Source organism: Sinohyriopsis cumingii, chromosome 1 (assembly GCF_028554795.1).
Source record: "Sinohyriopsis cumingii isolate HCF-2022 chromosome 1, ASM2855479v2, whole genome shotgun sequence".
Classification (NCBI taxonomy): Eukaryota; Metazoa; Mollusca; class Bivalvia; order Unionida; family Unionidae; genus Sinohyriopsis; species Sinohyriopsis cumingii.
In genome coordinates, this window is record NC_142961.1 from 3,284,507 (window position 1) to 3,312,228 (window position 27,722).

At 34.5% G+C, this 27,722-nt stretch overlaps 1 protein-coding gene across 1 annotated transcript; it reads right to left on the bottom strand.

Moving 5' to 3' along the window:
* Positions 1 to 55: 55 nt before the first annotated feature.
* On the bottom strand, positions 56 to 27,281 carry LOC149806327 (synaptonemal complex protein 3-like). Its single transcript, XM_089951263.1, has 9 exons — positions 27,135 to 27,281; positions 26,321 to 26,477; positions 22,370 to 22,536; positions 19,040 to 19,134; positions 18,025 to 18,124; positions 16,513 to 16,571; positions 14,859 to 14,937; positions 3,671 to 3,736; positions 56 to 3,131 (listed from the first exon to the last, which is right to left on the bottom strand). The coding sequence occupies exons 1-9, from the start codon at positions 27,279 to 27,281 to the stop codon at positions 3,081 to 3,083; spliced, it is 921 nt and encodes a 306-aa protein (XP_089807389.1). The 3' UTR covers positions 56 to 3,080.
* Positions 27,282 to 27,722: the final 441 nt, after the last annotated feature.

Sequence of the window (27,722 nt, forward strand, 5' to 3'; positions counted from 1 at the left end):
AGTAGCTTACTGACGAATGACTGACTGTAAAGCATAAACCATGAGTCATTTGGCAATCATCTTTTATTTAAAAAATGTTACAAGTTAACAAAACAAATTTAACAGTAAATAATCAACATTATCACAGTTTTTTCTCAACAGTAACAAAGTTCAAAACATGTAAATTAATATTTGCATCGATTATAGAATACACAGACTTTAATAACAATGCTGAATAAATAAATGATTCTTTGTATTAACACTGCCACCAGAATAAAGGCATTACAGTAAATCACATTTATTTGTGTGCATGTCCCTTTAATGAAAAACAAAGAAGAAGGAACTTCTGACTAGCTATTTATGAAAAACGTGTTTCACTTCCTACAGTACTTGGCTACATAAAGAGAATGCACATTAAAGGAGAAATGTATGGTTTGTATAACTAATTGTGCACTTAAAACTTCAGTCCTTAGTTTAATTTACCTTAAAATCTTTTGAATTTAAGCATGAGTCACATGTTTTACTGGTTTATAGTTTATGACAGAATGAGTTACTAACATACATCAATATAACCAGTTAGATTCAAAGTTTATATTGCAATGTCAAGAAAGTTCTGGCAATCATATACTAAATCACCTATATCATAAACATGGATGTTTTTATGATGCTTAAACTCATTGAACACCATCTGATACAAGCTAACTTGCTGAATTCTAAAGGAACCTGACAAAAATTAAACCTCAGGAACAAGATAGCCACTTAAATGTTAAAGTCATATACATTTCATCAAAATATAGTCTGAAATACAGCCTCTCTGGTGTCTGCCAATGAATCCTTTAATATATATATGCCATCTTTCAGATTTTGCTGATGCTGAAATTCTTCTGAGATCCATTGAATGTGACCTTTTATACCATATTTAGGAATATAATCTCAAAAAGTTAAAAAGTTCAGTAAATCGGATTCTAGGTCACAAGCTGTGATGTGAATGAAAATATATGCAAGGATTATCAAACTCATTCAATTATGATTTATCTGCATATTTGTCAAGTTGCATCAAGTTCAGTCATTTCAATGCAGTATGAGCTGAACATCAAACAGTACGATTTATCCATGACACAAATACAATTTGTAATCATTGTCCATTCACAGATACAGCAGAATCTTCAAGACCCAACAGAACATTTATAATTATGTTAAATCTCACTGACTCCAACTAAGGATCTCTAAACTGATTGACTATGTCTCTTAGTTTTCAAACTATCAGGATTCTGTAATCAGTGTCCAAACATAAGGACATATCAGCAATATTCAACATAATATAAGCAATACACCCACATTTTTGCTAATTACCAAGATCATGGAAGCTATCATGATCAAACAATAGCTAAGCCCACTTGAATAAATAACAGAAAATTACCATTTTCTTCTTTCAGTCTTGGTGAACTTGAATAGTGTCCATGTCTCAAATACAAGCCATCTACACATTTTAGTCAAGGCATATAGTGCAGAACTTAGAACTTAAACAGTTCTGTGAAAATAATTTTTCCTTCTTTTAGTCCATGTGACCTTGCACTCTGAACTTTTGACCCCAAAATAAATCTGTCTTTCTTGTCTCAGATGCAAGCCATCCACAAAGTCTGACTAACGTAGGTAAATCAAGAACCCAAAATATAATTTGGAAACAATTTTCTTGCTGGAGTCAATGTGAACTTGACTTTTGGTCCCCAAAACAATAGGTGTCTTTCATATTTCAAATCCATGCCATTTGGTCAAGGTATGCAGTTCACACGTCAAGATAAAACAGATTTCCTTCCTTTAGTTCCTGTGGTTTTGACGTTTGATCTTTTGAGCCCTAAATTAATGCATTCATTCCTTGCCCGAGATGCAAGTTGTACAAGGTTTGGTAACATTGTGGAAAACTCAAGTTATTGTGTAATAAAATGATAGAGCAACAACAGATAAGTTAATATGCTCTGCCTCATAAAATTCAACATAGTTTTTGTTTATAAAAGACCATTACCATTTTTAAAATATACAAATCTGATTTATTGTAAAGGTAAAATCAATGACTCCAGTATTGATAATGCAACTTGTCTAGTTAAACTGAATTTACCAATAATTAACAATGGGCCAAACTGGGCCTGGGATATCTCACCTGAATCACATAAAAATATAAGCCATTGTAACACCAGGTAATTTTGGTTGAAAGGCATATTTCATCTGGTAAATTTAGAAACCATATGGTTGCAAGGAAAGCCACAAAAACTCCTCAACATGTGAAGACTATTTTATAAACATGTAATATAAAATACTCCTACAAAGTTTTCTTCATATTTTCCAAAGAATATTTGAAGAAATGCAAAGAATGTTTAAAAAAACATTTCACCTGGTTGATGCTGAAGTGAACAGACTGCCAGCAGACACCAAAAACACAATTTGGCAGCATATGTTCAAAGAAATGTTTCTAAAATATCTGCTGAGAACTGATCTTGTGGTTTCTTTGGGAGACATCATGAATATCAATTCAATCTGTTACTATGGAACAGGTGGGTAGCTGGGGAATCTGCCAACAATTTTGGAACAACATTGTCTAAATTAAATTCACATAAGTGAGTTCAAAACTGACTTTGTAGTTTGAGAAGAGACATATTCTTTCTGGTTCTATGAAATCCACATAGTTTCTATGGGTACCATCCAAAACTAAACTTGATAGAACATACCCTGATAAATGTACCTACAAAATTTGATAAACTCTTGCTCAATAATTTAAAAAGATGTATGCAAATTATACTTTATAAATGGTTTGCTTGGCAGTCAAAAGCTGCCATTGGAATCCACTAAAAACAATATTTTGTGAGAAAATATAACCAGAAACAGTCCTACCAAATTTCATTGAAACTGGATTTCATTTTCAAATTGATTTAATACACCTTTATCATATCATATTAAAGCATCAGTCAGATAAGTATAGAGCATACTGATGATAGACTTTACATACATTATTGGTGACATCACAATTTTCCATGATCTACATCCATTAAGCATGCATACAATCACCTGAATCAGAAAAAATCCATCACAGAACATTCAATGTCTGCTTAAAACAAACTCTGTAGACATCGCCTAACATTTAGTAGCTCTTCTTTTTGCTGAAAAAAAGGTGTAAATATATATAAAATAAAAATATCCAGATGTATAAAACTGAAAACATAAGTAAAATTTCAAGTGTCACATCACAGTATACATATTACATACAAACTGCTATTTTAGAATAGTTATGACCTAAAAAATCAACTTTGGAAAATGTGGAATAGATGATTCCATGAAAGCTAAAAAAAAGTTAAGATACAAATAAAAACGTGTGTAAGCAAATTCTGTGAATCTGTGTTCCCAATGCAGAAGTCATGACAAAACCAGATGTCTGGCCAAACTCCAATACCTAACTAGTAAATCCCTATAACTTAAACAGTTGCACAGCTGAACAACTGATAACACAGCTTCCATTTCTACAAGAAGAACTATAGTACAGCACCCCACCCCTTTTCCCATTGATGACACTGATGAAATAATATAGATGTATGTAAGCTGCATCCAGCCACTTGTTAAACCAATGGATGCCCTATGGAAAACACATCTACTGTAAATACACTTCACAGTCCTGTACAAAACCATATCATTGGCTACTTACTGACTCTATGAGTATCTTCTTCTGTAAATTCTTCATTTCATTTCTCAGGAACTCGATATTATTGCCCTGTAATGTTTTACAATGGTACCATGAAAGAAAAAGACATTTTACAATTATGCAATGTGCAACAATGTCATAAAACACTTGTGTATAAAATGAATTAAACTGAATAAAATAATATAAACTCAAGCTACTCAATAACTTGCCATACAAAATTCCACATACTTTTTATTACATGTTCTCAACCCACCCAGCCAACCTTCCCTCTTTCCAGACTATGTCCCAGGAGTGCTAACCCAAAATATATTGTATATATTATAAGTCCTATTAAATACTGCTTGTATCATTCTTGGTATATTGTTTTTGTTAAATGATTCACAGATGCAGTAATTACCATTTTTGCATATTTAACATTTGACTTTTCCCCTTGTAGAAACTCAACAATTATATCCTTCTCACCAATACCACATGGAAAAGTAATGCACAAAGTTAAGTGAATTTTGACCCATTAGTTGCAGAGATAGAGCTACACAGAAATTCAGAGATGGACAAACTAACAGATAAACAGACAGACAGGGAGTATCACAATAACTTCCTGCTAAAGCATGGGAGATAACAAACTTTATGCTGCATCTGAATTTTTTTAATGTTAGTGAACAGCATGAAAAATGTTAACTATTACTAGTAAAAATTACTTGGATGTTGGGAAAGATCTTGTTGTCTTCGGAGACAAAATACACAGCACACCTGAACTTTGTATAAATACTATTAATTGTCAGTATCAGGAAAGGTACAGATATCCTTATTCTTAACAAAAAAATTACAGCAAAATTTGTACAAAACCTGAATCATTTAAAGCTTTCATAATTAAAAATTACTATGAAAATTAATTGTTTTTTCCTGCATAAACTCAAATGTCTATTTCTAAAAATCATAATTTTTGTAAAATAAAATGTGATATTTTCTCCAATAATTTGGAATTTTATTTTGTTAGGTGAAAAATTAGTAACATCATGAATATGCAACGGGAGGAGGTTTGGGGGAGGGGTACAACTACTTTTCAATAAGTAATGCATACCTATTGCTACTGTGTACCTTACTATTTTTTTAGTGTTGAAAAATACTTTCTATTTATGTCATTATGTCAATATATCCTACCACAGAGTGGAGAACTGTCACAAGATACAGTATCACTTGTGTACCTTGCATAATCGTGCAAAAGAAGTCATCTTTTTCACAGATGATGATCATGCCAGGACATTAGATATAGGTAGGGAGGACATATGACAACAGTGATGGATAATATTACATAATTAGAATCAATTTACCCACCCACCACACTATTTTTCAATAGCAGTAATACATAACCTGTCTTTATTGCTAGACTGAATTTGTCTGTTGATGTGTTAAAACTGATTTACAACAGAAATAAAAAAGGAATATACTGACCATTTAGGAGAGAAATCCACTTTAATGTATGTAGGTATTCTCTAGGCACACATGTGCTGCAACTATGGGTCCTAGAGAAGAAAGCATGTGCTCTGTTGCTTTAGAGTGGAGGCAGAATAATGATTAGGTAGTATGTGGTCTCCAAATTGCTGCCTTCCTCCAAGGAACAATTATTATAATTATAATTAAATAAGCCAATGTGGTAATGATGAATTTTCAGCTCATAAAAGAAAAGGTCTTTACTGGTAAGGGGCATCTGCTTTTAAGCTCTTTTGATGTTAAGTGCAATCTACTATGAAATGCTGGAACCTGATATATTAATGGAACCCTGAAGAGGTGAAAAAGGATATTTTTTTTTAAACCTTTCATTTCCCTTTGGATGCATTTTGATAGAAATGTAGTGCTCTGACAAGGTATAAAACCTATCTTGATCATTTCCAGCACAGATTCACCTGGGACTGGGAATCTCTATAGGTAGTGGGGGGCCCTGAGTGACCGAGTGGTCTACAGCGCTCTCCATTACAGATCACTGCCATCTCACCTCTGTCTGCGTGGGTTCGAGTCTCGGATTCAGCCAATGTGGGTATGTGAGAAAGCTTGCCAGTAGCTTCTTGTGGGTTGGTGGTTCTTTCTGGGGTTTTCCCGGGTTCTTCCTCCACCATTAATACTGGCTGCCATGTATAGCCTATCGTGTGCTGAAAAATGGCATTAAACCCTACAACAACAACAACAATAACAACTATAGGTAGTGAAATTACTGAACGTAATTTATTTTGGCTAAAAATTCCAGTTGGCAAAGAACTGGAGACAGCCAGTATCAACAGGCAGAGCATGAAGCTAGCTCCATTTTATTGCAGCTGCCAAGACTGGTGAACACTACTGAATATAAAGTTCTGGACAGACACCTCAATTAGTGGTTTGTGGGTTTTTATTTTTGTTTAAGACCACAAAAACACAAGAGAGATTATAGCTAGATGTGAGAGTGAGAAGCCAGGTCTCAGCAACTCAACATACTTAAAAAGACTGGCAAGGTGAAAACCAAACTAATTGCCATGCACTAACATAATCTGAGTGTGTTTGAACTGGCATCTCTATAGCTCTTGATAGTCAAACCTGAACATCATTTGTTCTCGGATATAAAGAAGGAAATCAGCCACTATTGGGGACGGCTTGGATTAATGTGTTCTTATGCATCAATCACAAAAGATTCTCCAGCTGGCATCATAGACCTTGGATACCTGATTGATGCAACATGCAACCTGACCTGAAAACTTGTTCTGGCAGATATATCACTTGAGATGAGTCAAGTGTGAAAGTGGAGAATGTGAGGGTTGTGAGAAAGGTAAAATCAGTTAAGTTTTGACATTCTGTAGGACTTGAGGTAGCAGTCAGAACAGTAGGAATCCCTACCTGAAATAACTATCCCACTGGTAGCTGAATGTGTCCACTGACAATGCTTTCTGGTTTGAGACATAAAAGGAAAGTCTGTTGTTGAAGCTGGTCACACCAGTGTGAAAAGGTTACAGTGCAGAGACCATTCCTGAGGAATATTTACTTGTGCTGGACCAACAGTCCGATTACACATTATTCTTGCCAGGAATGTGGCGAATTCGAAGTGTTATGTTCTCCAAGGTTGTCCAGTGTTCTCTTTGCAAATTGAAAGGACAAGTGAACCTCCTTGATGTCAGAGATATGCTGTGATGGACATGTTGAGTGAAAAACTACAACACAATGATCAATCTTTTATGCTGTCAATGCACCCTTGCAAAGCTAGAAATATTATCTTCATTTCTAGATTGTTGAAATGGAGGGACAATTCATTCAGAGTCCAGTGACCTTCAAGGATAGATCGTCTGCTTCTAAATGAGAACTCCAATTGGCATCTGATGTGTTGGTGAATAGATAGGAGTAGGGATGCATGGGGATCCCAATCAGGATGCTGTCCCAATTTGACAACCAATGCAGATGGTGATAAAAATCTGGTCCTAATGGAATCAGAGCTGAGAGCAAATCTCTACTATTTTACTTTTGAGACAGAGAAACTGTAGGTAGATATGAGACTCACAGTACTAATTTACTAATTCAGTTCTCATAGTAAGCCTATGCAAACACCATGATATTAAAAATTCAATAACTTTAAATTTTTGAGTGCTCAAGATTAAACCTATGTTTATCAGTATAGATGAAACGTGGATGTCAGCTTTTGTGTAGAGGAAAGGATATGAGCCATGGCATTTTCTGGACCTGCATGTGTTTGAAACATGTACTTTCAATTCCGCACCAAAAAGTCAGGTGCTAATTTTAGCATGTGTGTGTGTGTGTGATTTGGATTTTTAACGTAGCTTTGACAATTTTTCAGTCATATTGCTACGATGTCTGCAGTGTGGCAGTTTATAGTGATGTCCAGCACTGGGGCATCATGCCGCAGACATGTAGTATGATGTCCCACCCAGTCACATTATCCTGACACCAGGCCGACCAGTCCTAACACTAACCTCTTAATGCTGAGCGCCAAGCGAGGCAGCTGTTAGTACTATTTTTAGAAGTTTTTGGTATGGCTCAGCTGCTAATTTTAGTAATGAGTGTTCCAAACTCAAGACTGTTAAAGGACTGAAATTCCATCAACAAAACAATGCCTCTATTTTTTTTACTTATAACTAGGATAAGCTCTCAAAAGATTCTTTTTCCTAAAACATAACTAACATTATTAACCAATCCTGGCCAGCCAAATCCATATATGCTCTATTTTATGTTCACCCATTTCCAGGCTGGTTCCCATTTTCCATATAATTAGTACCATGTCCTATGGAGATGTCTGAATGGAACAAGGTCAGCAGTAGCATTTAAGGTTTTCAGTAGGGAGAGGTAATGTTGAGCAGACAATGATATTTGAGCTCATAGCACTCTAGAAGCTACAGGATTTGTGATCCTGTATAACCTGGACTAAGTTCTGGTTCATGAGGAAATTCATCCAATTATAAACAAGGTCTTGAGAAGGAATAAGCCCTGAGCCTAAAGGTTTGTTAAAAGACCTCCAAAAACTAAAACCAACCAGTAATGGAACAGGTCCTGATGGAGGGACTGTACCTAAATATTGTGAATTGGCTATTCATCAAGATAATTTACAGAATTCACAGTTATCTTAGGTAAGAACCCAACAGAACCTGGAACCATAAGACTTCCTGCTCCAAGAAATACCAGCTGTAATTGCATGAAGGTGAAACTATCAGGATGTGCAAGTCAGCAACCTGAAGCTCAAATATGACATGCATTGGATTCCAGATTGAGGAAGTGGACTCCATCTTGAAAGATTCCTAAAAAAAAGTTAATGGAGAAAAAATCAATCATAAGATGAAAATAAGAAGAAATCTTGTTTTGGTGACCAAGAGTTATTGGAGATTAATCTTCCAGAACCCATTCAAATGTTCCTTTCTGAGAGTGGTTTGCATCTCTTCCATTAATTTCACCATACTGTATTTGTAAAATAAAATTGTGGTGCTTGGCAGAGGGAGTTATTTCCAAAACTGTAGTTGGTAATCCTTGCTCACAATGGAAAGGACCCATTTCATCTTCTGTGATGTTAGACCAAGCCTCTGAATATGGGCCTAGACAAGTACACAATGCAGATAGGTCTAGTGAGGCTTCCTTCAGCATCCTAGATGAAGTAGCTGAGAAGAGGTCAGCATGAGAAGCTATGGTAACTAGCAACTGGGTTTTCCGTTCAATAGCTTTATTTTGATTGGGAGGCAGGCCAAGGCTCCAGTAGAAATACCCACTTGAGACAATCTGGTGTCCAACTGTGGAGGTTTAAAAAGCCACTGAGGAAAGTACTAAGTAGCTTGATGCAGAGACCAGAGGTCTCAAGTATGGGAAGGAATGGACCATTCTCTATGTTGCTGATCAATATCCTGGATGAATGAGGCAGTTGCAGGAGATCTGGTTGACTTAGGGCCTTTGAGATATTTAATGAACTGGAAAGCATTTTCTTTTACTGTACAACTGATGGTTTCCAGTAAAAGTCCATGGATAAGAGTCAGTTCAATTCATTATCAAGCGACCAGATCTCATCCTCTTCATCCAAATGAGGAGGCATTGGGCCTAATAGGAGGCAACAATAGGGCTGCTTCCATATTAAGCTTGCTCATATTGATGAGGATAGACACATCATTATCATCGTTTAGGATATTCTGTGCAGGGGAATAGCTGGGCCTCACTTACATCTGTTGGCAGTGAAGGTGACATTATTGCAATTGGCAACACTGTCTGTTAATTGCATGTGGCAAGAAAGGACTCTGTGTGACCTTGATGTTTCTGTCGGAAGACAAGACAGCTGGTCTTTCTTGGATGGTAATGACAGCATGTCTCCAGACATTCTAGTTGATGACACTATAAGCCACAACATAACCTCTACTCTGGTCCAGGGTCCAACATAAGGATTCAAAGAGATAACATGAAAGGGGATGATATTGATCGACTCCCCATCCCTAGCCAAAACACTCTGGGTAGACTAATAACACTGCATAGGATTGAATAGTAAAGCAGCAGTGGTGGTTGTGGAGTAAACTCAGCCCAAAACCTGCCCCTTACCAAGGCCTTTGTAGGATGACCTGTGAACAGTGATCAGCAATTGGCATGGGATGACTGGTGGCTGGTTACTGGTATGACTTGAGCGGTCAAGGGACAAACTGACTGACCATTGCTTGCTGCCTGGTCACTGGGACAAACTGACCCATGTCCATTCACCTGACACTGACCAGTAATCAGACTAGTCTCTGGTCAATGACCAGTGACCATGCATACAATATGCGGCATCACAGATGTTGAAAAAAAGCCACTAAGAACAGAGAGTACACACATTCTAACATCCATTTTGGTGTGGGATGGCATCACCTATGTTTGTTTTGCTGTTCTAATAATTTAATCAGTATTTAATTTGATGAAAAAATATGGGAGTAAACATGTGGCATTTATATAAGCAATTTGTGTGCAGAAAGTAAACACCCTCAATTGATTGAAAAATTAAGTTGAAACTTCAGTAAAATACCAGTGGATTTAAATTAGCCTTCAAATAAAACTGTGATAATTATTCAAGTTAAGACACCTTGAAATTATGACAGCAATAAGTAATCTGATGGGTATATTAAAGTTTCCATGAGTAATTCATTACGCATGAAATTATGAATGTATTTATTTGGAAATAACAAGGTGAAGATAAATACACAGATCTCACATTTTCTATGCTTGTGGATCTCAGTTATTTAGAATCAGCAAATTAAACAAACTCAAACAATTTTTTCAAGAGGGCAAATATTTTACATTTTACGAATACACCTCTCCCTCGACAACTCACACACATCAGGGTTCAAAAACATAAACTGTACTATAAGCAAGGATGTGAGTTACCAAGGGACCTCCCTAAAATCCGCTTGATAAAACACATCCAGAGAAACACGGGGTGGAGTGGGGGAACTGGGATCTTTAATGACTGAATCCATTTAGAATCACATCGAGAATAATTGTCAATAAAGTGCTTTTTCTGATGAAGTTGTTTGTTATTCTGTAAAAATCTGTATAAATCACATTTATTTTCAAAATGTCCAACAGCTGAAAGATGGTAGCATGATTCCAACTGGTTTCAACAGCTGACACAGTGCATGAAAACATTCATGTATTAAGTCATGTCTTTTTCTTTTTGTTGATTAGTCTGGTTTTTGGAATGGAGAGTAAAGTATTTGCAAAATATGGAGTGCACGAAGCAGGGAACCAGGCTAAATATTGATATACTACCAAGCAAGATTCCTTTTTATAATAAAATGCAACATTCGTGAGACAATAATCTACGTCGAAACTCAATTTTTGAATTGTTCAATTAGTAAAATATTGATGAAGTGATTTCATTGCAAGTAACAGTGAAACTTCTTATCATCCTTGAGGATATCTCAACATGCAAATTCAGGAATTCTCTGAAACTCGTTTTCTTCACAATGGTCCGTATCTGTGAAACAAAGCTCTTTATTTTATGAAGTACTCATTTTGCTTGTTTGCCTTGCTATCTTTAATCACAGCTATGATCGAGTAGGTTAATTTAAGGTAGTTTAATTAGATTACCTACACACTAACATTTATAACAGTGTTTGATTGATCAAATGAAGTGGGTTACACGATACACAACAGGAGCTGCTCGTTCTTAAGAATGTAGAGTTTGTATGCCTTTTACCTTTTTTGTTTAGTCCACCTCCTTTTTTTGATTCAAAAGAAGTAATTAATGTGATAATAGAAAAGGAGACCCGCTTTTTATTTACTGCAACAAATTTTGTTTCCACTAGTCGTCCGATATCCACAGTCAGTACTTAATTAGGTTCTCAGAGAAATGCTTGTGGATTAGCTGTTATGGTAGATTGACACATTTTACGTTTAATTACAAGAGGGCACATTGCATTTATGATGATTACACTTAAAAGGAACTAAAAGACAGAACTAGAACACAAATTTCAATTGATACAGAAAATTATTAAATTGGTATTTATTTATTTATTTTTCAAAGCACTGCCTCCTCAAGGCATAAGTGACTTTTAATTTTTCAAACTTCCCTCAAGTATCATCAATTATGGTGTACTAAGAATGTTGTTTGGAAAGAAAATATAACATATTTTATGATTTCTTTTTAAAGTTGACATTTCATAATGTTGATTAAAATTTCCAGGTCATATCTAACATTTTCGACGAAAAAAAGAGCGATGAATCAGTTTCTGTTACCAATTCTGATCGTGATTTTCTTCAAGTTCAACAAATAGGAATACATTTTTTGGTATTTTCTAGTTTAAAAATGGGATCCATGCCTGACCCTGCATTATAACTGGGTTCGCAAGTTAGCAGGGCACATGTTATTGAGGTAGTGGTGTATCATACAGCTGCTACTCAGTAGCTGCTTAATGTTCTTGAAGTTTGATAGTATTATGGGTCTTAAAAAGAGGATAACAAACAGCAAGCACATTTAGTTCAATTCAATTCCAACTACCAAAAGTTAGGTATATACAGAACAAATCCCTTTGTCATGACTTCCTTGCATGTATGTCAGATATGCAAACATTTTTAGATGAAGATTTTACCAACATTAGTGTGAAAAAGTTATTAGACATGAGTTATATTCAAATCAAAGGTTGGTTTGCAAATATTTAGTCTGAAAACAGATTTTTGCTTCATATAAACTAAAAAGGCAAACCTCAGAAACAAATGTTTGGAGAAAAAATTAATGTACCTAGACAACTTCTATCTTTATTAAATGCTTTTCATCTAATTTTCCATTTCTTAAATTGTGAATAATTTTGTTTCTGCATCACTAACATCTTGCTCAGTCTAGCAAATTACTGAAAACAAATAAATTTATTGAATTTGTTTGTATTTCCCACCTCCTATCTCTGTGGTCAGGTGTGCAATAATGAAATTTGTGTCATTTTAACTGAACTGTAGAGCTACTGTGCAGATATGGAAAATAACCAGTAATAAAATTTCTTTCAAGCATTCAGTATGCTTTCAAACAAAACAGTTCATAGACTGGGTCAGTCATATAACACATACACACACAAACGCATGCACGTATGCCCCTGAAGATAACACCTCAGTCTGCCATGATTTCCCCAAAAGGGTAAAGCTGTTCTTCAACTGATCATTATTATATTAAGCTCATTCTGATAGTTCAAGGTCATGAAGGTCACTGGTACTTTATTCACAAAAAATATTTTATTTTCATTACATCACTAATTAAGGAAAATCTACATGTGTCTAGTAATTTTGGATACATTAAACAGCAGAGTACTTACAATGACAGTACATAATTTAACAAAGTCATCACGCGTTTCAATAGTAAATTTGTAAATCCTACAGGAAGCTGAATCTCACAAAACTTTTTTCAATCCCTTGTTCTCAATTTTCATATATGGCTATTGCATGACTGACATATTTTGGTAATGTTTTGTGTAACTTGCTTTTTTGGTTCTAACTGTAATAACTTTGCTTTTTATTTAAAGGTCATAACTATTAATGATTTTATGGCTTCCCAATCCCACTTTCAGTTGATAAGATGCAAAATAAAGATATGCACCAAACACACTGCTCAAATATACCATGGTTCATTCCTGTGCTGCAAACAGCCTTTATTATATAAGATAGAATGAAAACCCTTAAATACTGACCTGTGACCCTAAGCTTGAGGATATGACCTCACACATGCAATGCATCACATCTGCTAGTGGCAAATGATAAAAATTCAAAGCTTCATCCATTTATTATAAAAAGTTAAGTTAGAAAGCAGAAAGACAAATATGATTGAAACTACTGACATGTGACATTGACCTTGAAGACATGGCCTCCAATGCTATACTTGACATATATTTTAGGGATGATAGATAGCTGTACCAATTTCTTGTACATCATCTCAAATGATTCTAAAATTATGGATTGGAAATGAAAGTATAATAGAAAAATTCAAAATTGATAAGAACTCCAATATGGTGCTCAACACACCTTTTGATGATGGCATATATGTATACCAAATTGCATCCCTTAATCTCAAACAGCTTTCAAGTTAAAGAAGTGAGATGCCAAAGATAAGTTATAGAGCAGAAGGGAAATAGTGTTATGGAAGGACAGATGGAAGTAGGATACCATGTCCCTGCTTTTCTTAAAGCCACAGAAAATAAGCACACACATTTTCATCTCTTACTCTCAAGTGGCCTTAAAGTTTTAATGCTGAAAAGAAACTGTTCTGAAAAAGCAATGATCCATGACGTTAACATTGAAAATAAGATCCCCAATATGACGTGACACCCTACAGATGCTGTATAACAAGTATTATCCATGAACCTCAAACAGCCCAAAACTTAAAGAGCTGAAATTAAGTGTGAAGGAAATTTGAAACACTGAGCCATGAACTTGCCCTTAGAGACAGGATCCCAAAGATGGTTCATTACACACTTCTATTCATGTTAGTTTCATCCTTTCATCTTAAATGACACAAAACTTATGTAGTAGAAAGTAAAGCAAGATGTAATACTTAACAAATACTTTGCAGTAACCTTGACCTTAAAGATAGGACCCCAAATGTAATACATCTCTAATTATGATAAACAAGGCTACTAAGCTTCATCTTAATTTCAAATGGTGTGAAACTTAAAGATTGTAAAGAAAAGTGTGATGGAAAATTCATAACCAGTGCGAATTGGAATGCAAATTTTAAACAGCTTTTAAGTTACTGAGCAAAAAGTAGCATGATAAAAAATATGAAGTATTTAGTCTTGGTATTGACCTTGATGATAAGTAACCTAATCTGGTACACAACTTACATTCTAATCAAAACATATAAGTATGCAAAGTTGTACCCTTAATCTCAATTGGCTTGAAAGTTAAAAAGCAGAAATAAAAGTGTGATTGATGATCAGACAACAGTGCAATACTATGTTCCCCACTTATTGTTAAAAGGCTGGGGACAATAATTCACTGTCACATAACACTGCCTCACACAGTCTGCCCAGAATTTACTTAAATGTGGAAAAGGCTTATTCATCTCCCAGGAAGTGGAGAGTATATACAAAGGGATATAAAAAATATGAAAAGGATCTATTGAGCTCATATTGGTATCTATTATCAAATGTTTTGTGTTGACATGGTTAAATAAACTAAAACTTTAAGTACTCAAGGCTTGATGATATGACTCTATTGTATATCTCATCCGACAACATACCTTTCTTATGTCACATTCTTTTTCAGCCCTTTGCAACCAGTCCCTCAGTGTTGACTGCAACTCCTTCATACTGTCTAATCTATCCAACAAATATTGACCAAAAAAAATGATGGAAAAGAGAATAATAAAAAAATGACATCAAGCAAAATGCAGTATTAAATTACCAATGTGTATGATTTGCAAGATGACAAATATTCATACATTTTCCAAGTACCTTACAAATGTTAATTTGGTACTTATCATTGACCGTTTGTTCTCCCCATTCCTAAATTTGTGCCATATTCTCCAGTATAAAACTGGAAAAAAAAATATTTTAACAATTTGCTCAATAAGCTTCAACATCAACAGTTCAACTTGTGACCTTCTCTCCAGCAATCTGTACATGTCATCTCTGTGAATTTCTACTCTATCTCAGAGACACGAGAAAGTTCTTTCCAAAAATTTTTCCCCAGTTGATCTCTATAACCTTGACATTTGATAATACTGTGACTCTGAAGGGATGTTCCATGTCCTCAACAAACTAATTTTCAATGTCTGATGAAAGTTATCTTTAGAAAACAAGAAATACTGCCTATAAAAACATAACTTTGAAATCAACATTTGATGCATGATAGATGCCAGAATGATTTGCAAACATTGTGACAGCTATCTTTTGTGATCTGAGACATGCATCACTGGTGAAACGAAAATCTGGTGAAGATCAATCCTTTAGTAAGAATATATTTCCAAACATTTTCAACAATTTACTCACAGATTTAAAGCATGTTTCATTAATTGTTGTGATCTTTTTCCTATGTGCCATTCTTGTTCATTCTGGAGATCATTCTGTTGCATGCCATATTGTTGCAAAATGTCATTTTAAACAGGTTGTTTTGGGACCAGGTAACTGGTCCTGAATTAGCACTGGGCTGTTTTGGGACCTTTAGCTGGTTTTGAAATGAAAACATGTCATTTTGCAATCTTACTATTTCCTGAAATGGCATAGGACTGTATCATAACCAAGTAACCATACCAGGTTTTTAAACTGTCACTAGAACATTTTGTAAATGAGTGACTTTTTTTGTATATCCTCCTGTTTAACCTTTCAGCCAGCTGAAAACCCTAGCGATTCTTGATCTTGAAGATTAAACCACCATTGCTGTGTGTGACACACATAACAGTGAATAGATTACATACTTCTTCAACTACCAAAACAAAGAAAAGGCTTTCATGCATGGGAAAATCAATTACACACTTTGCATGAATGGTGTCAGCTTTGTTATAGCAGTTCATGCAGTGTTCAGTCAGTTTTCAACCTTCAAGACTTCCAAACCATCTCAGCTTTAACTAGATAAAATGAACCACTTTGTTTAGAAACATATTCAAAACTTTATGCAAAGATTTATATTTTGAGTAGTTCAGAGCCAGTTCAAGAGAAAGCTGTAAGTAGAGTGCTAAATCCAAAATCTTTTATCAAATCAACCTGAAATTAGATCTACTGCAAAGCTGGAAAATGTGGTCTGCATGAAGATGCAAGACCCCATGTAGCACACCAGTAAATCATTAAGTGCCACTCTAATTGCTGACAGCATATTACACAAGTAATCAGTGTTAAGAAAGGACAAGGAAAAGAGGAGAGGAATAAGAGAGGAAAGGAAAAAGTAGGATGTGCTACCTTTGCTTCTGGGACTGATGATTCCTTCTCAACATCATTGTTTGCTGTTTAAAGAAGTCCTGCATTGGAAAAGATGTCTGATTTCATTTTTTTACAAAGTAATTTCTACAACCATGATTTTCAACATGACTTGATTCACACTGAAGATTCATTGGAATCAATTATCAAAAAATAATGTAATGGAAGATGAAGTATATTTACAGTTCAGTATGTGCCAATGTTAATAAATGATGCCTGTATCAATATAATACTTCTAAAATTTTCTCATCTGCATATCATAATACTTTACTGTTTTGAAAAATTGATTGATTTTCAGCTGCTTTCCGTTACTGTCAAGTTTGCCCATCTTAGCTAAAGAATTTGAACATAGCTAATTGTAATTGTCTGACACTGGGACTTAGTTCTATACTTAAATTAACTGATGTATAAATTCAGGTGAATATCTTTTATCAACCATAGCATCGTTTGGTGTATACAATTTAAAGAGCAAACATATGTCAGATATTGTTTAAGCAACAGCTGCACACAGAATGCATTGAAGACATTATAAAAAGAAGACTTGATGGCCTTATTTTTCATGGATCAGTAATAATAAGATTATAAGATGACATCTGTCAACATTAAACTAAGATCAAAGTCCTTAAAGGGTCCAGTCATTCATTCTGATCCTCATATTTCTAATGTTTATTCTGGCATGAAACTTCATGAAATAGGTGAAATTTTTTAAATTTCAGGAACTATGCCACAATTGTTTTATATCTGGATTCATACAAGATCTTTTTCCAAAATGATAATAAACTTTTGACACACTTTTTTAATTCTTTTAATTAGAAAAAATATTTTTTCATGTACAAGAAAATTTCAAACACCACATTACCATGTCATATCTGAATTTGTGTTATAAAAGAGAATGATATAGCTGGGTTACACTGTGCCTGTGAAATAAAGGTAGAATTTGGTGCCCTAAACACGCTGTCCTGTGGTAAACTATTACTCTTTAATATTTGTTTTTTTAACTTTGCCAAGTTATATTAACACAAATAAAATATTGCTAAGTGATATTTATAATAAATTTTTATTTCTAAAAAATTATGAATATATTAATATTTTATACCGATGGCATGCTGCAAAAATACAACTCTCATCAAAGGAACATTTCAAAGAACTTATCCACGATTATTCTTAAAGAAAGTCTTTGTTGCTTTGGGGGACTGAACATGAGATTAACACTTTGAAGGTTATATTGTGCAGCTGCAAGTCAAGTAATGTGCCTTGCCAATGGACACACCACAGTTGCTATTCCAGGCTGAACCAATGGTGTTAATTGATCCTGCACCCTCCTGGTTACAAATACAATGCATTAAGGAATGAGCTCTGCTTCTGACAGAGAGAAAATCTACCAGGTCCTATATGTATGTATTAAGTGAAACAGCTGTTTTGAAACCACTCTAAAAAATATAAGAAACTCCTCACTCTTGGATATGGTAGAAATAAAAGTGAAATATCACTTACATTTATTTTGGATTCTACTTCTTGTATTTCATTTATATCTTGTTCAAGCAACCCCAATTCTTTCACCATTCGTTCCTTGAATAAGTGGTGGAAATGATTCCTGGAATAGATATGGCTAAAGCTAGCAAAGACATCTTTTACTCTAAGTACATAAAACAGACAAAATATTACAATTATGTCAAACCTGTGTACAAAGACATCTTTTACTCCGAGTACATAAAACAGACAAACCTGTGTACAAAGACATCTTTTACTCCGAGTACAAAAAACAGACAAAATATTACAATTATGTCAAACCTGTGTACAAATACTTAGGGAACAACTCAGATGAGTTATGAATGGGAAGTCCTTCTTACAGGGTACAAGTAGTAACTTAAGAGTTATTATTAACTGAATCAAAATATAAGACCCGCATTAAAAGCCAAATGCATAAGCAGCTGTCCAAAAATTCTGTGTCAGAAGGATGCTTTGTAATGCTGTTGACTGCATATGCTATGATAAGAAATCCCTTTAAAGGTGATAACTAGATTTTCAAGATGGTCATCACTGACCATTGTTATTTAAGACTAACTAGATTTCATACAAAATCTTACAGCAAAAATCCATGTCTACATGACCATCTGTTCTGGAGAAGTAGTTTTCTAGTAAGATTTTCAACATGGCTACTATGGATGACATATATCACTATGAAAATGATTCATGTTAATATGATCATCCATTCAAGAGGACTAGCAATAACAAGATTTTCATGATGGCTACCATGGCACATGTGAACCAACTTCAATGTGACTAACATCATGAAATACTCTTTTTCTGTTTTAATGCACTATTAAGACACTGGCTTATTTGAATATCCCTAATTATAAGGTAGCTTTTATGGCCCCCACAAACATTATTATAAAGTATGATCACTATCTTAGAGAAATAATTAAGAAAAATATGTAATGTATTCTTTTATCTTTTTTTTCTTCTGGTAGTAAAACTGTTAGAAGCTTACCACGCATGATGAAATTACCTGTTTTGTCTCTGATCCTTCCAGGACTGGGAAAGCTTATGTTGAACTGATCCCAATGCTTCTCTTCCTAACATCTCAAGCCTTTGATGCTTGAACTAAACAAAAGAAAATTAAGGCTATATTTCTGGACAATGTCCACTGTAATTAGCGTAGGTTTTGATCAATCCTATTAAATGTGCCAGTCAAAGTGAATAAACAATGTTAGCCTAAAGCCTAAGGAAAGCATTATTTTTATATCTATAAATTATCAACACTCACAATACTGTAAAATAACTAAAGAAATAAAATAATTAAACTAAATTTCTCCTCACCTATTCATCCTTGATAATGTCAAATGTAACATAAAATATACAGTTTGATTTTGATAGCAGTGAAATATTTTGACAATATACATTCCCAAACATATTCATGGTAACAATGGGAGATTTCAATGAATAGCATTAAATTTTGTTCAAACTGTGACATAGTTCAGGGACAAGCCAGTATTCACATTATTTTTCTGTTGATGAAATACTAATTGCAATCACATTAGTTGGTAAATGTAACAAAGATTTCCACTGGTCAGAATGTAATCATGCAGTCAGGCTTGGCTGCATTTATTTTTGTATCAGCTGCACAGAGAACAACTCTATACTAGCTTCTTAACTCATTTTTGGCCCCCAATCCTGCCTGTGGGCATGATGAGGCTGTACCCTATTTCCGAGTTCTGCTGCATCAAGGTCATTTAAGATACACCAACGTGGGTGGTATTACAAAAAAGCAGACAGATATAGCTCTATAATGATACCAAATAATCTGGAAGTTCTAGCGCGCTACAAAATACAGAGAGAAAAAGATCATTTTTTTGACCCGCTTTATTCCACTCACCCAAAATTCGCTCATGGTCAGAATGTGATTTTGTGTCCGGATTTTAGACCTTTTGACCTCCGATCTAAGGCAGACCAGTCTGAACTGCACACAGACAGGTGAACCTTTGCAAAAACTAGGATAAGGTGGGCATTTTGAATAAAGAGTGGTCTCCATATAAAAATGATGGGTCCATTAAGCAAAAACAAAAATTTCAAAAACAAAATTCATTCCAAATGTTACCCTTCTGCTCATGTGCAAGCAAAGTAACCAATGGAAATGATGTTTCTAATACAACTAGGCATTTGTCTCATGTACAATATGTTGAACACCAATGTATTACGATGTATTCAGAAAAAGATCCCAAAATGTCTTTCCTCCTCACATTTCATGCGAAAACTAAAAAAATCTCTGGGGCCAAATGAGCTAAATAGTCATGTGCAGAGAAACCATTCAAACACTGAAAGGAAAGGCAAACATACCACAGGCCTTCAAAACAAAATAAAAATGTAGCTTTTTTTATTCTGAAAATTTAATAAATTGATAGAATCAATAAACAATGTATATATATATATATATATATATATATATATATATATATATATATATATATATATATATATATATATATAATTTAAATCAGTTTTTGACTATAATGATATCAATTTGGGGAAAACGTTGCATGTACATTAGGTCAAGGTCTATTGTGTTCCTGGTATTCTGCATGCACCTGTTGAATCAAAAGTGGCAGAATTCTGAAAATTTTAACCAAATTTGTCATTTGATTTCATACATAGAGACACTGCTAGCAAGCCTTCTGAGTTAGATTAGGGGGGAGGGGTTAACAAAGACTAATAATTGGAACCATAGTCCTACAAGGTAATATGCCAACCTTGAGATCTACGATGTGGGGTGGGAGGTCAATCCTATCACTTGCCTGTAACTATCAGGATTCATGTCTGACCCTGCATGGCTACTAGACTCCCATCACTATAACCATTAATAATAGTCTTAATTACATATGAAAGGTGTGCCTGTAGCTAGCATAGCCTGTTAATGAACATGAAAATAGGTTCAAAGAAATGCAAATTAGTTACTCACAAGTCTGGACAATGAATGATGAATTGGTCAAATCATGTTTGACTCATCAGTGAAATCTTAGATTAATTTTATTTATCCAACAGAACAACACATCCTTTACTCTGAAGAGTCAGACTGCCAATTAAAACAAAATAAGAGAATGTTTATGAATGTCAAAAACTTTAGATTGGCTAACATTGGTTGAACTTTCTGTTTTTGTTTGATGTAGATACACCTATTACATTGTGAACTTATGCACATGAAGCCCTCAACCATTATTCATACACTGAAATAAGGCTCTGTGGTAAGCATTCTTCCATACTGTTACAAAAATCCAGTGCAGAATATATATAAGTATTGATTTTTAAAAAAAAAGTGGGAAAAATAAACACCTGAAAATGAAGTAAAAGTTTTTTCCACAGCAATTTCACACAAAATTTCAAACACTATTTCTAAATAGAGTCCATCATTCTTATGGCTGATGTACTCAAATAAACAGAACCACTGTGATGCTAATGTAGTTAAGCACATATGATGATAGAACATTGGACAAGCTTACATGATCTAACTCCTAGCTTTGCCTGAGCATAAGACTGACCTATATCAGTACATGTATGCATGTATGTATGTATGTATGTATGTATGTATGTATGTATGTATGTATGTATGTATATGTGTGTGTGTGTGTGTGGATGGGGGTGCCTATGTCCCCCACAACTACTGTTTCCAAGTACTTAATAATCATCAAAGATACAGATGCTGATTGCTCATCTTATGCAGCTTGTAAATGAATTTGAAAGAAACCAGTAAACCACAACCTTTAGCCATGCTTCATGTAACCTAATCTGAAAGAATTGAAAGATTAGAGGTGATTCTGATAACTGAAAAAGTAAATAAACGTGACAAAATTTAAGGCTTTCATTGTCAGAATTCTTATAGCATGTAAAAGTATACATTATGACCAGAGCTCAAGCTCTCTTTTATTTGCAACAACGCAATATCTGCTGTATATTATTAGTACAAACATTGATAAAAACAGTGTAGCTTCAAAACAGGATGTTTTGCATGATCACACAGCTATCCTGACAAACAGTAAACCACTAATGTCTATAATATGTAGAGGCAAGACAGTTGGTACTCTTACTGTGACTGCAGATGTTATACATAGTATGTACATTTTATATTTCTTTCATAACATCTCTTCTTGTGTCTAATTCAATGTATCAAACTGATACATCATTTTAAATATGAAAAAAAATTGTAAAGAAAAGAATGACCCTTGATAAAATCATATATTTAAAACAACAATCTTGTTAAATTACTTAAATTACTTAATTATCACAATTTGTCCCGCTAAAAGCCAATATTAATAATTTCTGTACCTGAAAATAACATTTTTCTTACCGTTAAATGTTTCTGAAAATCTGTTCCAAATGCCTGCATTAATTTAGAGACACCTGTAACTTCGGCTTCACATATGACTTCAAGTTGTAACTGTTCATCCTCAGTGGTACATGTCAATATCTCTTCACTGTCTTTCTGTGACAGCAGTTCAACTTGCATATTCCTATCTATAATGTAATGATGTAGAACACAGATCAGTTGGAGAGTTATCTGTGACTTCAGATTCATCGAGTTAAAGGACTAAAATTCTGTTATCTTCTATTACATAGGCTTACTATCATAAAAAGTGTTTCTCCAACCAGAAATACCCATACCAACCACACATTTCTCACTAAAATTTCAGTTTCGCTAGCACACATATAAACATATCCAACTGGACATGAATATCTAGCACTTTCAAGGATGAACGGTACAAGGAACCCAAATATAACACAGTTGTTGTGGTCAGTCACTGCTGAACATACTGTAACAAAGTGCACTGAAGCATGGTTTACCTGTATTTTATTAAACAAGAAATGATGAATTGATGCATCCCCATAGTTGTTGTTACGTTGTTATGGGGTTTAACACCATTTTTCAGCACACGATAGGCTATGCATGGCGGCCAGTATTAATGGTGGAGGAAGAACCCGGGAAAACCATGGGAAGAACCACCGACCCACGATAAGCTTTCTCACATACCCACATTGGCCGAATCATCCCCATAGTAACAAAGATATAAACTATATGCGATTTGAGTGAGAAAGTTACAAGATTGAAACCTTGCAAACAGCAGAAACACATAAAACCAAATTATTTAAGTTTGAGGGGTTTATGGTTTACCATGCAAATTTCATTGAAGAAGAGAAGATCTGGAACAGAAAACTATTTTAGTTTCAAAGGAGTGTTGGTTTACTGAGGTATAATTCTTCAGGGTTTCACTGCAATCATTAAACAATATTATTGTATAAATAATACCCTGATGTAGGTTCAAACTATCAACAGTCACAACAGCATGCAAATTTATTACAAAATAACCTAATTTATACAAGTTGGTCTTTGATGTGTAGTTTCCAGTATATACAGTCTGAACTGGATTTCACTCAGAGTTAATAATAATAATAATAATAATAAAAACTTTATTTAAAGACAGTGACACAATTAGTTGCATGAATCTATTCTACCACTGATGCTCTCTATTATATGCATACATACATAAACAGTAATAAGTCTAAAAAACAAAAAACACATTAATAAGCTACATATATAGATTAACACGTTTAATTGAAATCATTAAAAGAAAATGCTCCAACTGGTTACAGTGTGTACATACAGTACAAAAAATAGTGAAACAACAAATTAGAAGGTTTGAGAATTTACATTTACAGTTGCAAGTTTCACATTTCATCCGCTGAATTAGATCATAATTGAATGAATTCATACATGTACTTTCTCTAATTTACTTTGGGATTCTGTTCAAAATCATTGGCCCTGAATACTGAAAACCTTTCTGAAAGTTCTTTACTTCATTCTGAACAGAAACATTGTTAGCTGAAATTGATCTTAAATTGGGAGTGTTGCCTTGTTATCTATCATGAAATAACTCCTGGAGATATAATGGGGCTATTTTGTTTGTATGCAAGTTTAGCCTTTCTCAGAAATATCTGGCACTAACAAGGGTGAGTCTACAAACTCCTTGTTGCAAGGCAATTAATTGGCAAATATGTTTGTCAGAAGAGTTTCACCCGATAACAATACCATAGTATAGGTACAGTTGTATATAACGTTTGAAATATATCACCCAATGACTAGTTGACAGATATGGCCTTACTGTGCATTATAACCACAGACATGCATTAGCTTTATGACATATGACTTGAATATGTTTATTCTACTGCAAATTCTCATAAAAATTCACCCCAAGGATTTTGTCACATGTGACCATTTGTAGACAAATTTCATTCAACTTAAGATTCAAACTGCAAGTTTCTAATTTTACTCTCTTTTGTTGGGATGTGATCATTGATACTAAGTCTTGAATGTGTTTATTTTCATGCCATTTTCCTCACACCAGTTATCTATTTCAAATAAGGCTATTTAATGGGATAATTCTAAATTCTGAAAGAGTGGTGTCATCTGTACATAAATCAGAAGATGAAATAAAGAAAAAGAGGAGTGGGTCTAGGATTGGTCCTTACAGTACTCCACATGTAACTGGTTATTCTTGAGAAAAACTGAAATTTCATTTTACCAGTTATTTTGAAGTTGTTTTCTCTCTGTTTGATAAAATTTAAACCAATCAATCATGGATTTGTTATAATGATAAATGTTCAATTTACTGATAAGAATATCAAGGTCAACAAGGTCAAAAACGTTTCTAAGACCAACTAGAATGGATCCAACTAATTTCTCTCGATCTAAGGCAGTAGTCCATCCATCATGGAGACCAAGGTTATAACACAGGAGTGCTTTTCTCAGAATCCAGACTGATTTAGTGAATGAAATTACCCAGTATAGGTTAACAGGAACATTGAAAGAGTGTTATGAACATGTTTTTTAAGTAACTTTGACAGAGTTTGTAAGATAGATATGGGTCTGTTGTTACTGACATCTTTACAACCTGCCTTATGAATGGGGGTATTGTTTTAGCCAGTTTCCATCTCTAAGAAAACAATGATCAGTTAAATATTTACAGTAGCTTTCAGGAGACATGGTCCAATATTATCTATACCTGTACTGTTGCTTTCATTGTCACAATAGCTTGCAAATTTAAAAAAAAAATCATTTAATACCACAGAGATTTAAAAAAAATATGAGTGTTGGAATTGTCTCTGAACAGAAATTTCTTAGTTCATCCGTAAGCTTACCATGGGTTCCCTAATTTTGGAAGCTATACATGTATCACTTTCTTTAATCTCTTTGCAAGTAGATTGTTTACAAAAAGCAATGAAATAAGCTCATGGCAATACAATTGACCACTCACTTTTGACCCAGTACTTCATGCGCCACTGCTGTATGTGATGTGATATGATTTTGATTTTTAACGTAGCTTTAACAATTTTTCAGTCATATCGCTACGATGTCTGCAATGTGGCAGTTTATAGTGATGTCTAGCACTGGGGCATCATGCCACAGACATGTAGCATGATGTCCTACCCAGTCACATTATCCTGACACCAGGCTGACCAGTCCTAACACTAACCTCTTAATGCTGAACGCCAAGTGAGGCAGCTGTTAGTACCATTTTTGTAAGTCTCTGGTATGACTCGGCCGGGGCTCGAACCCATGACCTCCTGCATCCAAGGCTGACACTCTAACCACTAGGCCACCGGAGCGGTTCACTGCTGTATGTGTCAACAACATAAACAGCAAAAAGAAAAGCACAGGCATGCTGGTTTAATCCTGAAGTTTGTCATAGTCTTTGAAAATAACTATCTTGTAAAGTTTATCAAGTCTGATGACCATCAAGCAAGAATTTAACATGGAGCCAGATGCTTAATAATATCAGAGGAGTATCACAAGGTCACTTCTATATAATTCTGCCATTGTCATGTTGTAGTCTATCCAATAGACACTGTAAATTCATTACTTTTTGTGGTGGACCAGTTCTGTTGATTTTATACTTTCATCCAATGAACACTGATCTTCTGTGGAAATTAAAGGCCCCTTCCTCAATTTATGAATTTACATGCCAAAGAAAATGTAATTATCATAAAACCATGAATATTTACACTCACAAAAAGGAATAATTTCCTGTAAAACTACTAAGTATCATAACATGGACATGTCATTAAAAAAAAGTAGCTAAATGTCAATAAAAAAAATTATGTTGATGCTTTTGGGAAAAACAACAACAACAAAATCAACAATGATCTTGGAAAGTGCTACTAATATCATTATTATCCACGCTTTGAGGTCCAGAGAATCATTTGTGACTAGACAAATACTACATATGATAACTAAATGGCTTACCAGCTTCTGGCAGGAAGTTTCTAAAAAGCTTTCTAGGTATAAAATGAGATCTTTCTCGTTCTGTCTTGCTGTTGCATGACTCTTGTGAGGAAGCTGATGGTGTTGAATCATCTTCAATAGCATAAAGAGAGTTAAGGTCTTCTAGAACACAAATGCACTGGATACAGGTATTAGTAACAATTATGCACAAGAAACCTGCAGGTTTCTTCGTTTACCACTTATGATGTTTTATTAAAAATTCTGCAGTACGGCTTTATATGTTATAGCTTTCCTACATGAATTGTAAGCAATATTTTTTGATCATATTATTTCAGTTAAAATTTTGTATAGAAATGAATTGAGAGATTCTAAAGTACCTTCACAGCCATCTCTCTCTCTATCTCTCTTTTACCTCTTGTTCCAGATGTCAGATCAGGCTATGTCTGCTACCCTATGCAACTATAAACCACCACTACCTGTAATTGTTGACTATGACTGGACAGCTACATCTAGCTCCAGATTTTTTTCATAAGGGGGATTTTCCCCCTCTCACCAAACTAAGGGGGCAATACAAAATGGGGGAGAGACAAACATAGTTCAGCATTTACCTAACACTTAAATATCCATATCTCTTTCTTCCTTCTCCACTCTTGTAGGACTCTATCCAAACTAAAATATTCAAAATTATGTCCTCTTTAGCTGAATAAAATTCAAACAGTCAAATTCCAGTATAAAAGGGTTACTTTTCCCACAACTTTTGCAAGTATCACAGACAGAGAACATACCTTGGAGTTGTGTTGTAAACATTTATATTCCAACAATAAAGAATTCTGACATTTTGCTGCACATTCTGGTTTCCTTTTTGGCGGTACATCAAACTCGGCATCTGAGACTGATGTTGAATTATTGTCCTTTGTTCCATCATTCCCCCATTCACTTTTCCCATTCCTGCCACCACTGACTTGAAGTCCACATTCCACATTCTTGACATCACTAACTTGATGTTAAAAATAATCAGTAATTTCACATCAAACCTTGGTAGATTCACTTTCTGCTCATGCCCATATGAAAGGAAACGGCATCAATTGCAGAAACCCTCTAGGACATGTTTCAGCTATAAATAATTAGTAGGATTTACCTTTGTATTAAAATACATCTGCAGACTTTGGAATGAAAGAAGTATGGTGTAGGAAGAAAAACTCCCTACTTTTGAATTTATTTTTAGATTCATATTTGTTAAATTTATCATAACAGAAATAAAATGTGCATATTGCCATTCAGAGTACAATTTTAATCTTTGAACTAATGTGTGGGACTTCTCACATATCACTGGTTTCCAGGTGCATAAATTCATACTAATTTTGCATGAATCAAGTGATCACATTCACAGAGAGCATCTCTGTAGCTCCCTCTGGGAAGTGCT

What these genes read in the sequence shown, in the direction of transcription:
- LOC149806327 (XM_089951263.1), bottom strand. Translation starts at nt 27,281, where the DNA reads ATGTGGAATGTGGACTTCAAGTCAGTGGTGGCAGGAATGGGAAAAGTG. An exon ending in AAACTTCCTGCCAGAAGCTG is followed by an intron (nt 22,537 to 26,320) that starts GTAAGCCATTTA and finishes ATTACATTATAG; the next exon opens with ATAGGAATATGCAAGTTGAA. An exon ending in AAGAATGTGACATAAGAAAG is followed by an intron (nt 3,737 to 14,858) that starts GTATGTTGTCGG and finishes AAAACATTACAG; the next exon opens with GGCAATAATATCGAGTTCCT.